At 41.4% G+C, this 17540-nt stretch overlaps 1 protein-coding gene across 6 annotated transcripts in view; it reads right to left on the minus strand.

The window, feature by feature from the left end:
- The window catches only part of LOC147010706 (dystrophin-like), a 1018488-nt gene that overhangs the window by 700049 nt on the left and 300899 nt on the right, over positions 1-17540 (minus strand). For all 6 annotated transcript variants that reach the window (XM_085859617.1, XM_085859614.1, XM_085859615.1 and 3 more), the window contains 3 exons: positions 16385-16535; positions 6922-7041; positions 6262-6363 (listed from right to left, as the gene is read on the minus strand). In XM_085859617.1, the coding sequence (XP_085715743.1) occupies positions 6262-6363; positions 6922-7041; positions 16385-16535 (373 nt within the window). The remainder of the gene's footprint in view (positions 1-6261; positions 6364-6921; positions 7042-16384; positions 16536-17540) is intronic.

Genomic DNA, 17540 nt, shown 5'->3' on the forward strand with positions numbered 1-17540 from the left:
CAAGTGCTCTTTACTTTTCTGCCAACAGAGTGGTTTCATCAGGATATCTTAGACAGGTGAAAATCTTCCTGCAATCCTAACTCCAGCCTTGATGTCATTCAAGGTTGATTTCCTCATAATGCACTCACCATACAGATTGAACAAGAACAGCACTCGGGAGAGTGAGAACAACCTCTGCCAGGCTGAACAGTTTACATTTTATAATGCACTGATGGGTGGATCTGGATGTCATAACTCGTCCACAACTTTTTGAAATATCATGCCATATCTCATTTTGGCACCATCTCTCGATGGTGAAGAATCACTTAAAAAAAAAATTTAAGATTCTTGTATCCGGATCCAGATTTGAATCTTCACCGAAATTGAATCAATTCGTCCTTGTCACATACCTAACCTGTCCACCAAGTTTAGTTGGAATCCATCAATAACTTTTTGAGATATCATGCTATATATCGGTTTTAGCCCGATCACTCAATGGTGAAGAATTACTTTTAAAAATTCTCGGATCCAGACGTGGATCTTCACCAAAATTGAATCAATTCTTCCTTGTCAAACATTCAAAGTGCCCGCTAAGTTTCGTCCAAATCCGTCCTCAACTTTTTTGAGATATCGTGCAATATATCGTTTTTGGCCCCATCTCTCAATGGTGAAGTGAATAAAAAAATTGTAATATCCGGATCCGGATCTTCACCAAAATCAAACCAATTTATCCTTACCACACACTCAACCTGTCCACAAATTTCGTCTGAATCCGTTCACAACTTTTTGAGATATATTGTTCACAGACAGTCAGAGGAGAAAACATAACCTTTGGTGGCAGAGGTAACAAGTAAAGGGAGAGAATGAACCCCAATCTGACCCCTTTTTCCAATTCCAAACCATTCCATCTCTCCATGCTCTGTTCTTACTGGAGTTTCTTGTTTGGTGTTCAGGCTTCTTACCAGACATATCAGATGCTCTAACATTCCCATTTCTCTCAACGTGATCCACATCAATTCATGATCAACAAAAAAATGAAAGCTTTGTAATAATCTATAAAAAAAAGAAATACTCCTTCATTTGATAATCCTTTGTTTTTACCAAGATCCACCTCAGATTTGCGATTGGATCTTTGGTACCTCTTCCGAAACCTGCTTGCTCAACTGGTATTTCTCACTGAATCAAGTTTTCTATTCTGTTTTGAATGATATTTCGTAATATCTTGCTGGCATGTGAAATCGAGGCAATGATTCATTTATTTGAACATTCTCTTGGATCTTTTCTTTGGCAATTGTATGTAGACTGACTGCTTCCACCTTTTGGGCAATACAACCCTGCTCCAGATAACTGTTAAAATTCTGATTGTCTCCCCCACAACTACCTTAAAGAGTTCAATTTCATCGACACCTGGTGATTTTCCATTTTCCAGCTCTTTCAAGGCTCTACCGACCCTACCTCACATTCTATCACTATTGGTTCTTGCTCATATTCTCTTTCTTCAAACGTTGCCATCATATTGCTGATCTCGTTTGTTTGGAGTTTAGTTTAGTCCTTCCATCGTTCTTTCACTTGTGTTACTTCTGTCAGATATTTATTTTCCTGTTCTACTCTTGAGGACCCCAATTCTCGACAAACTTTCCTGTGATCTCTCTTATCGTTTTTAATAAGATATCTTGTTTCCCCCACTCTGTTGTCATTTTCTATCACAATGCATGCCTCTCTAAAATATTTATTTTTATCTTTCCCAGTTTGTAAGTGGAATTCGGTATAAAGTCATTTAATGTCCTCTGTTGACACGCCATTGGTTTTCATCTCCCTTCTTCTTCGCTCTCCAATATTTATTGCCTCTTCTGACAGCCACTTGGCCTTCTTCTCTCTTCTTGCTTTTGGGATGTTGTTTTTGGCCTCTTTTTTTTACAATGTGTTCAACCTCTTGCCACAATTCGGCTGGCATTCTGTCAACCAAGTCCAGCTCTGCTAAACAGGAGTTTTTTGCTTTCTTAATGTTTATTGCATATTGTTTAGATACATTTTCAATGTCATATCTGGTCAGAGATTGTTCTTTTTCACCTTTTTCGAATTGACTCGTAGTTTGGCCACAAGGAGTTGATGATCTGTGTCACAGTCTGCACCTGGCAGAGTATTAGCATAATGCACAGCACTTCTCCATCTTCTGTTGATTATAATGTAGTCAATATGATTTCTATATTTCCCATCAGGTGAAGTTCATGTTTACAGTCTGCACTTGGGTTGTTTGAGCCATGTGTTTACAATGAGGAACTCATTCTATAAACACAACTCCAACATTTGCTCTCCTGGCTCATTTCGGATACCAGTCCGTGCTATCCTGCAATCCCTGGTACTTCTCAAATGTTTGCATTCCAGTCTCCCATAATAATAAAAACATCTCCTTTGTTCTACCAGTTCCTGCAACTTCCCATAAAACTCTTGCACATTTTCTTCATCTGTGGCAGAAGTTGGAGTATATAGTATCTGAATGATGTTGGTGTTCACTGGATGTCCTTTCAACCTCACTGATATTAACCTTTCATTGACTGGGTTGTATCCCAGTACTGACCCTACCATCTTCTGATTGCAAATCACCACTCCATTTCTTTGGAATGGACTTTGTCTTTGGAGTGGACACTTCCCCATTTCTTTGGACCATGCCAACCTAATATACTCTAACGGTCAAAAGTTTTAGAACACCCCCATTTTTCCAGTTTTTATTGAAATTTAAGCAGTTTAATGTTTCAATGTACTCTGACATTAAAGCAGAGAAAAAATAAATTGTAGATTCCACAAAAAGAAATTGTGGAATCATTTTGTTTAACAAAATTTAATCTAAATTTTTGACTCATCAAAGTAGCCACCTTTTGCAGATATAACAGCTGAACATACTCGTGGCATTATTTCCACAATGGAAATCAAATATTGTTCGGAAACTTCTTCCCAACACTGTTGCAGAAGTTCCAACAAATGTGTTGCACTTGTAGGTTGCTTTGCTTTCATGCTTCTGTCCAGTTCATCCCAAACCAGCTCGATGGGGTTTAAGTCTGGAGACTGTGCTGGCCATTCCATGATTTGAAGCCTACCATCTTGTTCTTTTCTTCTCAGGTAGTTCTGACATAGCCTCAAGGTATGTTTTGGGTCGTTATCTTGCTGTAGGATGAACCCCTGACCAACTAGGCATAGACCAGAGGGTATTGCATGGTGTTGCAAAATGCTGTGGTAGCCCTTTTGGTTCAGGGTGCCAATCACTCTGTGCAAGTCGCCGACTCTGGATCCAGCAAAAGAGCCACAGATCATCACACTTCCTCCTCCATGTTTGACAGTTGGTGTCACACACTGAGGAACCATCCTTTCGCCTACTCGATGGCATACCCTTTAAAAACCCTGCGTGATGAACCGAAGATTTCAAATTTTGATTCATCGGTCCATAAGACCTTCCAGTTTTCAGTAGTCCACTGGCGGTGCTTCATGGCCCAGGCAAACCTCTTTCTTATTTTGCCATCTTAGCAATGGCTTTCTTACTGCCACTCGACCTGTCAAACCTGCAGCTCGAAGTCTTCTCTTCGCAGTTGAAACTAAGACTTCCTTACTTCGACCAGTGTTAAGCTGTGCTTGAAGCTGCTGTCCTGTGAGCCACCTATCACACAAGCTGTTGACTCTCTGAAACTTGTCTTCTGATTGTGTTGTGGCTTTGGGTCTGCCAGACCTCTTCCTGTCAGAGTTTCCTCCAGTTACCAAGTGCCTTTTGATGGTGTAGGAAATTGCACTCACTGACTCCTTGGCTTCTTTGCAATTTCTCTAAAGGAAAGACCTTCACTTTTAAGGGTTATGATGGTCTGTCTGTCTTCCTTTGTTAGTTGTCTTTTTCTCACCATTATGATAGCAATATACTACTTCCTGCAGTGCAATATTGTCCAAATAATGCTTCAGAGTTCTTACAGTTCTTACAAAGCTTTTGTCCGTAGCCTGATGGAGTACTACTCTCCCCTCTGGGCTGGTGCTCCTACGTCCCACCTTTCTCGGCTTCACGCTGTCGAAACCAGGGCATTTAGGATCATCGGCATCTCCCGCAATGAAGCTGAGTCTTTGGGCCTCTCACTCAATCACCGCAGGTTGGTCGGTGGTCTTTCTGTCTTCTACCATCTCCTCTCCAGCCTTGTCCCCCCCCCTGCTCTCTCTGCGATTTGTCTCCACCCCATTTCCACAGGGCGCTCAAGGTCCGCCAACAACCCCCTTCTGGTAAAACTACCAAAATCACGAATCACTGCTCACCTTCACTCTTTCATTCCTCTTTTTTCCCGCCTTTGGAATAAACTCCCTCACTCTATTCTTTCCGATTCTTCCCTCCAGGCTGTATGAAAAAGTGGTTTGCCATTGCCTTATTCCAGGCAGTGTCTATACTAGACAGATGATCCTAGCTATTGTTTTCCATAAGAAAATCCTCTGTTTAGCATCAATGTCAAACAGCCATTACCGGCAATATGTGCCAGCAGCATACATGGCCATCCACCACCTACTCCCATAGCCCAGGCAACCATGAACGGGAGGCTAAAATGGGGTAGTATACCTTGCCTCATGGTGGTCCATGGGTTGATGGATGCAAAGGCCACCTCCATTAAAAAAAGAATGCTGCCTATACCCCGTTAAACCCTTCACCTTTGGTTTAAAAAAGCTGAACCACAAGGCTGCAACGGATTTGGATTCAAAGTTTCCTTCTCCTAGATGAGGTACCTACCAAGGCGAATGAGCCCCATCTCCCCGAAGCAGTAACAGCATAGATTGTTTAAATGTTGTTTCATACCAAAGAAAAGAAAAGGCAAAAGATGAATGAAACAATGAAGCAAGTGAGTTAAGCAATAGTACTAAGTGAAACCGAATTTTAGTATAAGGTGACTGAAGGATAAGGTAAAATGGAATGGGAAGAGTGGAAAGATAACAATGGTGATAGAATAAGGTGAATATTGCTCGGGGTCTGAATATGTTCTGAACTGCGACTACTCTCAAATGTGGTTATTCCTGCTTGTTCACAAATAAAACAGACCATTTAATCAAATTGAAGGCCAAGAAGGAACCCAAAGAAGTAAAGAGCAAAGATGGAGTCATCAGGAGAAATCTGGATATGATTCGGGTTTCAGCAGCTACTCCGCAACCCTCAAACCCATCCAGGCTTTGCCGGGGTATACAGATTACAGTATATCTCAGAATGAACAATCAATGTTAATGTAGATCTACATGCGGACGAGACACGACATGACATGACATGCACTTTTCCTTTCTGAAATGGTCAAAACTTATCCATCGAAGTCGTATTTGTAGTTTCATAATGGACGCTGCAAATGAGTGGCTTCTGCACTAAATATAAGGTTGTAAAAGTCATAATCGATTGAGTTACCCATGGTAAAAAATATGGTTTTCAAGACGTGTAGCATGAGTTTATCTTGGCATGTGCTTTTGGCTTCAAAGTCGACTGGCTATTCAGTTGGGGCAATGATATTAAAATTAATGCACCTTTTATGTACCGAGCATGGTAAATAATTGTCGGCACTGTTCAAGTTGTACATGTAGAAAAGTTTGAGGTCATAATTTGTGCTCCTATCAAGTAAATAATCAGATACCATGAAATGATAATGTTTATTGCATCACTTATTTTTGTAGATAAGAAACACACTACAGCCATTACTTCAAATTGGAATTTTTCACATCATCGCTGTTCGTCTAAAAATGGAAGTGTGTTTTACACTGTGTCCACAACATTGAGATAATTGAGTTATCTGAGTTGGCTAAGACTTTTCCTCCAATGGGAAAGCCAGCAGAGTCAATGATAAGCTGCACTTAATTCACACAAGAGACTTTAAAAATGGTATGTGCTGCATCCTTGATTGACACTCAGGATTTAAAGAGGAGAGAGCACGGTTAAATAACCACAGGTTGGTAATAATAGTGCAGGCTTTTATGGCCCTAATGGCCTCCACCTGTGTCGCAGTTCCTTGTTAGGGAATTCATATTATTAATTGGAAGGACGCAGTTAACCTATCTCGACAACCCAGTCAGCCAAGTGTAGTGACACCAGCTTTCTGTAATACAGCCAATTAGAAACAACTTTGTGACTTGAATAATTACCCCGTTTGTGAATGAAACCTCATAAATATCCATCTCTGACATAACTGTGGAATAATCATTTCAAGAAACCAAACATGCACAGGTAATATTATGTCGAACAAAAAATAAGTCAAATAAAATGGGGATTTGAACATTCAATCATCCACAAACCTGCTCCTCCGTAAATTGCTGCAATTTTACCAGGGCATCCTGCAAAAGCCTCCAGCGTTCCTCTGTCCAGCGGCAAACGTTTGCCCAACGTTCTCCTAAAGACTGCAAGATCAAAACAAATAAATAAATAAGACAGACAGGGTCCCAAAGGCTTTTACAATGGTGTGTTATGTCTAACTCTACAAATATCAGAGCACTTAAAGTCAAAGTATCCTTTTAGTGCACGTGTTTATGCCTATCAGAACCACAAATGTTGATTTTTTTGGTGATTACATAAAGACAAATGAACATAACAAACAGCCCATCAAATGTCAGTGCAATGTGGTGCCGGAACAATGATGGTTGCAATGCAATCCAGTGTTACTTCAAAGAAGTGCATTGTGGAAGTCTACCACAATACAGCAATGCAATGTGGGATTATGTATTGGGTTGTGTGTTTATTTTTTCAACAAAGCAATATTTAAAAAAATTACAGATATATTGTGGGAGATACTCCTCCCGCAACATTGTGAGATTACATCGGTCCAACGAACCAGCACTTTCAACCAATGCACCATGTGACAATTATTTACTTGTATTTCTACAGCCATTGTCTACTTACTTCAAAAAAAAAAAACATTTACGCAAAAGAAGATAAAGATCAATTTGTAATGTAAATACCTGTAGTTGGGCTTCCAGAGCAACCGTAGCATTCTCACCCGTTGTTTCATCCACAACAACCACCATGTGTGACAATGAATGTACAATAGATTGTTCCTGTTCGAGGTCAGCCTGCAGCTCCTATAAATTTGAGAGAAAAATCAACATCATGAAAAATTGTCAGAATATTGCACTAAAAAGTTATTATTATTATTATTTTTAACCATATTTAACACAAAAAGCAATCAAAATTTGCAAAATATCTCAATAAAAGGTATAAATGCTCAAGAAGAAAGCAATGGAGAAGGAAACTATAAAGCATCTCAAAATGCAAAGCCCATCCATGTTCACTTTACACTCCAACTAAACTTGATGAAGAAAACAGCTTAAAACAATTTTTGATATGTAAATTTTATTCATCAGTGTTCTCCATAGTCTCATCATAAAGGTTTGTTGGAAATTTAAAGACAAAAGCTCAAATGGTAAAAACGTTATGCCCTGGACAGACACACTGAGGCCCAAATCTATAATAATAAGTGTGTGTGTGTGTGTGTGTGTGTTAGTGTGTGTGTGTGTGTGTGTGTTAGTGTGTGTGTGTTAGTGTGTGTGTGTGTTAGTGTGTGTTAGTGTTAGTGTGTGTGTGTGTGTGTGTGTGTGTGTTAGTGTGTGTGTTAGTGTGTGTGTGTGTGTGTTAGTGTGTGTGTGGGAGTGTGTGTGGGTGTGTGTGTGGGTGAGTGTGTGTTAGTGTGTGTGTGGGTGAGTGTGTGTTAGTGTGTGTGTGGGTGTGTGTGAGTGTGTGTGTCGTGTGTGTGTGTGTCAGTGTGTGTATGTCAGTGTGTGTGTATGTCAGGGTGTGTGTCAGTGTGTGTGTGTGTCAGTGTGTGTGTGTGTGTGTGTGTGTGTGTGTGTTAGCGTGTGTGTGTTAGCGTGTGTGTGTTAGCGTGTGTGTGTTAGCGTGTGTGTGTTAGCGTGTGTGTGTTAGCGTGTGTGTGTTAGCGTGTGTGTGTTAGCGTGTGTGTGTTAGCGTGTGTGTCTGTGTGTCTCCTCCATAACTCCAAAACCATAAAACCTCATGGCCCAAAACCTTGCATGCATACTAAGGGACTCCAAGGGGGTGCATTAATGAAAACTGGGTATTTGAGTAAATTTAAACAACCCTTTTGAAGATAATTAACGGGGTGCTCATCATCATAAAATTAAAAAGCCTCACCAAGATGATTGCGCACCATCTTGGTCAGCCCACTGTCACCTCACCAGGGTCTTAAGCTGCCATTTTGTTTCAGCCTGCTCAAATATGCCTCGACTTGGAACAAGCCGCAATGGTTTCCGTACGATAAAGCACTCAAAATATAAATTTTTACTTTCCTCACTCATATCCTTGAATGCCTTAGCTCCATACCTACAAATTGCTGAATACATTGCTTTTCTAAGTGCAATCGTTTTCAAATTAGGAGCTTGGAGTGATCTTGTGCATTTTATGATGATTTTCCATGATGGTCTCTCACGGACTAATTAAATAAAGTATATAATCAAAATCTGTCTTCGGATTTGAGGATCGGACCACGTGGACGAAATAAGTGGTGAGATCTGCAGTGAAATCTGAAAATTTAAAGAAATTAGCAATTTTTATAAATTAATGTATTTAATTTAAACAAAGCCATGCTCCCTTGTTCTCCAGATTTACACAAGAAAATGTGAAATTGCCAAAGAATTAAACTTAACATTTTCTACTATTCAGAAAATTACATTGAGTGAAGAAAAGATTAAGGAATGTGCCCAAAGTGTAACTTCATTGAGTGCAACAAAAATAATTAAGCAGAGTGACAAATTCAGCACGATGAGAGCAGTGGCATTGGCGACCGCGGCTGAGTTCTCCATGGGGATATCTCCGGAGTTCCAAAAGCAAAATCGAATTTAAAGAAGGATTAACATAACAGGAGGATTAGAATGAGTAAAGCAACAAGTCAAGTGAACAGCGAGTTATAGAAAGAATTGGAAAATGTTTCAGTGGCTACAAAGAAGAACGCAGTGAGGAAGACTCTTTAGCTTCTTCCAGAAGGTTGAAAGGCCTCGAGCTGATGAACCACGGCAGGATGGCCGAGAGGAACGCACACTCGTTCAAAGCTGTCTAGCCTGGGTTTTAATCCCAACCTACCCAAAAACTATCATCCAGGTGTTTCACAAGTAGGTTGATTCATCAATGTGTGTGTGCTGTCTCTCAGATGAACGTTAAACTTGGCATCACATCTGCCGGTATCACTCCCCCCCTCCTCTCCCCCTCTTCCCATCTGCACTCTCCCCTTCCCTTTCTCCCCCTCCCCTTCTTCTCCTCCCTCCTCTCCCCTCTCCTCACTCTCTCCCCCCTCGATTTCTCACCTCCCCCTCTTTCACCTCTCTGCCTCTCTCACCCCTATCCCACCCCTCTCTCACCCTTATTTCACCCCTGTCTCTCTCACCCCAAATGTATATACAGTACCTTTGGAAAGTCAACACCCCCTTTCAAAATTTTCACCTTTTGTTGACTTAGAGCCTGGAATTAAGTTGCATTAATCCAGACTTTTCCACCTTTACTTACACATCGTAACCCACAACTTCCAAGTGAAAAACAAATTCTACAAATTTCAGAAAATGAAATAAAAATACAAAACTAGAATATCCTCGTTGGATAAGTGTCCACCCCCCTGAGTTAATACTTGATGGACAAGTGCCAAACCTGACATTCTATCCGAACAAGTGCCACAGTCCCTGCTGATGAGAAACATCCCCAAAACAAGATGCTGCCACCACCATGCTTCAAAGTAGGGATGGTGTTCATTGGATGATATGCTGTGCTGGGTTTGCATCAAATGTGACATTTTGCATTGAGGCCAAAAAGTTCCATCCTGGTTTCGTCAGACAATAAAACTTTTTGCCATGTGGTTTCAGAATCTCTGGATTGGTTTTTTGCAGACCTGAAACAGGAATCAAGGTGGACTTTTTTGAGTAATGGCTTCCATCTTGCCATCCGACCGTACAACCAGACTTGTGGAGTGCTTGGGATGTTGTCACATGCACACGGTGACCAGTCTTTGCCACAAAGGCCTGGACCTCTTTCAAAGTTGCCATTGGCCTCTTGGTGACCTCTCTGATCAATCTCCTCCTTGCTTGCTCATCCAGTTTGGAGGGATGGCCTGATCTAGGCAGGGTCTTGGTGGTACCATACGCCTTCTACTTCTTATAATTGTCTTGACAATGCTCCAAGGAATATTCAAGGCCCTTGAAATATTTTTATACCCATCTCCTAATCTGTGCTTTTCCACTTTATTCCAGAGGTCTTTTGAAAGCTCCTTTGTGCTCATGGTTGAGTCTGCTTGGAAATGCACCACCCAGCAGAGAAAACCTACAGGAACAGCTGATTTTATTCTGAAATAATCAGAATGACGACAATTTAACACAGGTGGAGGCCATTTAACTTGGTGTGTGATTTTGAAAGTGATTGGTTACACCTGAGCTAATTTACAATTGCTATTATAAGGGGGGTGGACACTTATCCAACCAAGATATTCTAATTTTGTATTGGTTCAGGAGCACCAGCCAGAGTGATCACTATATTGGCTGCTCTTAGAGCACCTTTATTCTGGACATTTCCATCTGTCTGTCTGTCCACGAAACTTTCATCAAGCCGAGGGGCTAAACCACTCAACCGATTCCAATGAAATTTGGTAGTTAGGGCCAATATTTCTGGGAATCGTGTGCTTTCGAATATGGGACCCCGGGCACTAACAACGGCATAGCAACGGGCCTTTAAAGTGGTCAAAAAATCGAAAAAAAAATCAAAAATAAATAAATCGAAAAATCGAAGCTTAGAGTTCTGTGCGCAATCTATCTTGCTCCCTTCATGCCAATTTGCAGCCCTAACAAAAAATATTTGAAGGAGAAGATAGGTTTTGGGCGAGTACATGTCGAACATTTCAGAAACGGTTAATTGCGAATATCTCCAAGAGAAAGAGTCTGATTTTGATGAAGCTTGGGTGAAATGTGTACAATGTGGCTAGCATGTACACAAAAATGAATGGTTGCTATGCACATCTCCGTTGCTTAGCAACAGCTAAAATACTTTTTCGTACATCGTACACTTATTGTGGACTGTACAAAAAAATCAATACCTCCGAAACTGGACCTCCGAGGGACCTGTTTTTTTGTGCCCAAGGAAAATGTCTTTCATCATCATATAAAAAAATAAAATCTTTAGCGAATAGAAAAATGGAATTATCAGGGCTGCCATTTGTTACCAGGGCTACCTGAAATTTCACAAGGCGGGTTTCTGGGCGCAATCCAAGAGGGCTGTGATCATCATTTATTGTGCTAAATTGATTCATAGAATGTACATGAATATCGACTAGTCGCGTCGGCCAGCTTTCCATCCAGAGCGAGCAGCCATGTCGCCTACAGGCTTGTTCATTATGTTTGTGTGTCTGTCTGTTGGGTAGTCGATGTAGTCGAAAAAAAAATCTCAAAAAAAAAATTTTTTGAGATTTTTTTTTTTCTAGCCTTATTATCAGTATTTCCGTCAATATGTTTGTCTGTCTGTCTGTGCTTGCCTGTATGTGTCTGTTCGGTCCAGTGCTCCGTTAATAGAATGGCGATTTTGATGAAACTTGGTTGGTAGGTTCATACCATGACCTAGTTGTGTGCAAATGAGAACCGTTGCTATGGAGACCACCGTTGCCTAGCAACGGGACTTTGAAATTTTTGAAAAGTCATAAAATATTTTTTTTTCGAAAATCAAAAATCGGGCCATGAGCGACTGTGGGCAGTACATTCAGCCATATTGTCAAAAACTTCCAGCCGGATCCTATGAAAACTGTCGGAGAAGATAGACTTTGAATGATATCTCCAGCCCACTGTCTCCCTCCCCTTCTTCTCCTCCCTCCTCTCCCCTCTCCTCACTCTCTCCCCCCCTCGATTTCTCACCTCCCCTCTTTCACCTCTCTGCCTCTCTCACCCCTATCCCACCCCTCTCTCACCCTTATCCCACCCCTATTCTTCAGCCAAAGAACAGTCAAAAGAACCCTGGTCGAAAACAATAAAAAAAAACGAAGTTCGTGATATCTCAGAGACCATGAGTCAGATATACATGAAACTGGTATGGTAGGTTCATGGTATGTCCTAGTCATGTGTGAGAAAGAACCATTGCTATGGACCCTTCCGTTGACTAACAACGGCCGAAAAACCTCTAAATGTGGGGGTATTTTAACAAAAAAAACAATTTGCAGCATTAACCCTTGAAGCTGGAATCATGAATTTTCTTGTGCTTAATCCTCAGGTCATTCCCCATCAAATGGGCCCATCACGTCAGGTTCTATTGGGTAGTCTACTACCCTTGTCCGCCTACCGGCTTGTCTGTGTGTCTGTCTGTCCAGAGCATAACTCCGTGGACTTTGATCCGATCTTGATGAAACTTGGTTATGTGTTCGATATCAATGTCGAGTTGTGTTTTCCTGAATGAGGGTGTGCTACGCCCATTGTGGGCGGAGCCACGCCCAAAAATACCCATATTTTGGGGGTCGTCGGATTAAAAATCTATCTTCTCCAAGGGAATTGACTGAATAGAATGGGTTCTTCGGTATTTGAAAAGCAAAATGAATTATCTAAAAGTCATTGTCCGATTTTTAATTTTCTTCCAAAGGTCAAGGCCACAAGGTCAAAAACTTAGAAAATTGCGAATTTTGACATAAAAATCATACGATCTCCCAAACTTTGAGAGCTCGGATGACAATATTTTTTATGCATAATCTTGAGGTCATTCCCCACCTCAAGTCTTGAAACCATTTTGCTCCATCTCGAACACCTTGCCCGTGGCGCCCCCTTCAAGTTTGGTTTTACGCTGATTTCATCAAAGTATGGATAATCCGAAATTATCCGAAAAATCCGAAAAAAGGAGTGTGAAATGCCATATAGCCTATATGACGTTATATTGTTCCTGGAATGTTCCAGAGGAAGTTTTGCACAAAAGGTCATAATCCTTGACCTTTGACCTTTAAAGGCCACAAAGGTCAAATTTTCCAAGTTGTGGGAATCGAACTGGGTTTTTGAACTTCTTTGACGAACTAACTCCAATAAGCTATAGCACATATCCTGTTTCCTTATTTTAATGTCCACAACATTGTTTTGTGACCTTTAAAGGTTATGCAAAGGTCAAATTTTGAAAGTTGTTGAACGAAACCGGGTTTTCGACATTTTGCAGCTAATAACCTGTCACTCGTACCACATCATGTTGATCATTTTTATAACTTGGTCAAAAATTATCACATTTTCTCATCCTTGACTTCTGAAACAATCTACATCGTCAAATACCGCTCGTGAACCATCGTCGTCTTCAGACTTCTTTTTAGTTATTTTTATGAAATTTGTAGAATTTGTTTTTCACTTGGAAGTTGTGGGTTATGATGTGTAAATAAAGGTGGAAAAAGTCTGATTTAATGTAATTTAATTCCAGGCTATAAGGCAAGGAAAGTGAAAAATTTGAAAGGGGGTGTATACTTTCTATCGGCACTGTACATGCTATTAGCACCCTCTGGTGTAATGGAGAGCATCAAGAGCAGATTATTTCTCACACGGTAAAACTGCATAATCTGCAAAGAACAAAAGCCTGTCTGCCACCCAGATGATTGTTCCTGCCAATACACACCACCAAACCAGAAGTGCCATCGTGTGGAGATGTAGGCCAAAATGTGTTGAGCATGACGAAGTGCTCCCACCCGATCTCCAAATGGATGCGAGTCTCGTACATGCACCATTTGAGAAATTATCTGCAGCTGATGCTCTCCATTACAGCCAGAGGGTGCTAATGGCTTTTAAATGAAGACTGGGGTCATCATTGGTTAGATGTTTATATGGTGTGCCATCCTGATGAGGGTAAATAAGCCCGAAATCCAGATAGGCGGCTCTGTTTGATGTTAAACCAAGGATGACCTTAAATCTCTGTCTTTGGACATGAGTGGCCAGGCTGAAGCCTCCGGGTTGGAGGCGATGGTTTGGTTGGCAAATGTACGGGACTCATGTTTGGAGATTGGGTGGGAGCACTTTGAAACACTCCATACATTTTGGCACGCACGCACGCACGCACGCACGCACACACACACACCCCACACACACCCCCCACCCCCATCCATCTCCTGCCGTACGTGGGCTGCGCTAATGACACAGCCTTGTGGCAGATTTTCTGGCTATCAGTAACCGAGAGTGAGATGGATGGTAATCAAAATAAACAATTTTGCATTTTTCGTGGAAATAGAAGGGAAATATTTAACCCCTTACCTGGAGTGGCTTTATGCCTTGTTTATGGCGATTTCAATGAAAAAAACAAAATCATAGCAGCGCAAAACTTCAATAGCTCTGAAATGTGCCATGGTGGTTTCTCACCGAGTTAACACTCGAGATGTAAAAGCCCGATTTACACGGTAGACTGAAGGCAAACACCATTGAAAATGATTGCAAAATCATTATCAAGAAGTTGAAAGTTTCATCAACAAGGTGAATGAAAAGATTATAAAATATGTATAAATACTCAAAATAATATTTTTTCAAAATCAGACACCAGATTGATGTAAAATATATTACTTAGCCAAAAATCAATGGAATGCTCGTGTCTGTCTGTGTCAGATGGCAAGATAAACAATGGATCTTATCAACTCAAAGTTGATAATGGTCTGTTTATAACAGTGGGAAACAAGGTTCAGCTGATGTTCTTCGTGTTAGCCGCTTCGACAGAGGGGAAAATAAAAATTAAAAATCATAAAAGGACCTGCTTTTTTTTCTATGATGAAGGGCTGATGCTTAAAACATCAGTCACCCCTCATTTCTCACAGCAGTAAACAAACTGTAATCCTGCAGCTTCCATGGTGGTGTCCCAGGATGTGTGTGTTTTATTTTTTGAGATACAAAGGCGAGGCTCGTGGAAGAGATAGAAAACATGACAGAACAGAAAGAACAGAGTATGAAGGGGGAGGGTGGCACACCGACTACAGGGCTAGAGGGACACAACGGAGGGACGTCGTTGAAGAATGGGCAAAGCGAAGTATGAGAGCGAGGGGAGGAGGACAACAACCGAAAAGGAGGGAGAAGAAAGAGGGGGGGGTGGTTGAATAATAACCCAGAAAGGGAAAGGTGGGCTTATGGAGGGTTAGTGTGAATGCAAAAAAGGTGGAGTGGATACTTAGTGTGCAGGTGTGTGAGAGTGCATGCACTTTGGATAAGCTTACGATTGCGCAGACGCAAAGCCACGTAAGAAAACGCCACAAGTGGTCTTGCAAACAGAAATCCTCCTGTTCACACTCAACCCTTCCAATTTTATGCTGCTCAACCTCCCTTACCTGCCCCTCCCTTCTGTACCAAGTGTGGGTGCACATAAGTGTGGCCCCACCATTGCCATAGGGGCCTGAATGATCTTTGAAGGATGGTTTGTGCTGGAGGAAAGGGCACAGACTACTTGGCCTTGGCACAGCTACATAAAGTGCTTTGGGACAGTGCATTATAAAGAGCACTGCAACTTTTGGTGAAGAAGAAATTGAGTTGGTGAAATGGCTTCATATCTGCCTACATTGAGCATTCACCATCTGCCTGTACACATGCCTCCAAACCAACCAAATCTGCCAGTGACCTTGTCCATCCCAGGATGCCATGGGATTGCGATAGGAGGGGGACCAGCATGCCAGATCCCCATTGCTGACTCAGGAGGGCTCCTCCAAGAAAGGAGGGCTCCTCAACCCAAAGGCCTTACTTTTCATTTTCTTCTTCTGTCCCATTTAATTATGAATTACTTGTTTGCCATTTAATGTATCAATTTAGTCCCACGCTTACACCCTCAACATTAAGTATTAACCAGACTTGCGGCAATAGTTAAGGTTATGGCTTGTGTTCTGTGGTACATTATATATCCGTCGCCTGTCTTTTAGGCTTTCCATCAGTTTTGTGCCAAGAGAGCCATTCGAGTATCTTGTGTTCGAGTGGCGACCCGTCCAGGATTGTGTCCAACAGCCCAGGAGACTTAGGCAGCACCAACGCTCTGCACAGAGTCTGGTCCCAATGGATTTGTATGTTTGGGATTGTGCCAAGAGGAGTTAGGTATCTATTGTTGTGTATACTTTTAATCTCCACTTCTTCTGGCATCTGGTTAGTATTTGATTCAAAATAATGAAGTGTTTAAACCAGTGCATGTGCACTAGCTTTATTTTTCCCGTAAATGGGGTAATCGGAACAAAGGAGGAAAATGAGGGAAGGTCCTTACACTGTAATACTTGGCTCTACCACTCTGGAACATTCTGGAGTGAATCAACTTCACCGGGGCTTATAAAACAGTCATGTGGACTCATCAACTTCAAGTTGATAAAATACATTGTTTACCTCCTCACAAAGATGAGCCTTGAAAAATAGTTTGCTTCAGATGCTTTGCCATGCTCATACGAACACTGTACTTTCCAACAGGGCCTGTATTACACCTCACCTTGTGTTCCTCCAGTTGTTTCCTGAGGGTAACGAGGTCAGGCCCTAGAGAATGAGTGTCCAGCTTGCGGGTTCGTTCCTCAGTGAGGCTCAGCCAGTCGGACACACGGCCCAGTTGCTGCTGTTGCAGATCCATCAGAATGTCATGGAGCCTGCGTGATATCAGGCCATGCAACGTTAAATAAAAATAAACAATAAGAATAAAAATAATAACTTTGAAACTGTTTTCCATTCAGAGGAAAGCAACAGCGTAGCTCATATTTGATTATCAATAAACACACACTGTGTTTTTTCAGAAAGCAAGTCCTACTCTTCCCTTATCTTTACCCAGCACTTCTTATAAAATAAAATAAAAGAAGACTTCAGAACAAGTAGTCTTCCCTTTAATTTTTCTGCCCTTTGCTCTTATGTGCATCACTGATGAAGCAATGGGATTTCATCAATTACATCTTACCAGCCTGCGTCTGCTCCGAGTCTGGGAGGTCGGTGGTTAGAACACCAGCCTGCCACAGCGCCGAGTCATACCAAAGACTAAAATGGTATGTGCCACTTCTTTGTTCGACGCTCAGCATTTAAAAAGGATAGGACAAACAACCATAGGTTGAAAACCATTGTGCAGCCATGATGTGCCTCATGGCCTCTAAAATAACTCATATTTATCTTGTTTTGTTTCATTTAGTGGAATACGACGTGCTGATGATAAAATGGTGACAAGAAAGGTTCATTATCGAGCTGGTAAAGTCACAGGTTTTAATCAACATGTTAACTATCCTGATGGTACTTGTTGACTAGTGGTCACCTGAGTCGAATTTCAACAGCAGCTTACTTTGGGACTGCTTGCAGGGAAAGAAATTTTCCACCAAATGGCACTCTCCCATTTATTTCACTGATTGCTTTGGCCTTTTGCCATTTATTATTTTATTAATGCAAAGAGGCACATCTTCCTTTCAGTTATTTCCTGTGTCAGGTAACTGATGCTGGTGGTCTGGACATTCAGCATAAAAGGGAAGGATGAGGGAAGCAAAGAGGAAAATTAAGAAAAAGCAATTACATTTTTTTTTTATAAAGAAGGAAAGATAAGGGTAGAAAAAGGGAAGTGTGGAGAGGAGAAAGTGCAAGTGAGGAGAGGAGGGATGGGGTTGCAAAATATATTTTGA

The sequence above is a fragment of the Eptatretus burgeri genome, chromosome 16, assembly GCF_056783735.1.
Source record: "Eptatretus burgeri isolate ZD-2024b chromosome 16, Ebu_testis_v1, whole genome shotgun sequence".
NCBI lineage: Eukaryota > Metazoa > Chordata > Myxini > Myxiniformes > Myxinidae > Eptatretus > Eptatretus burgeri.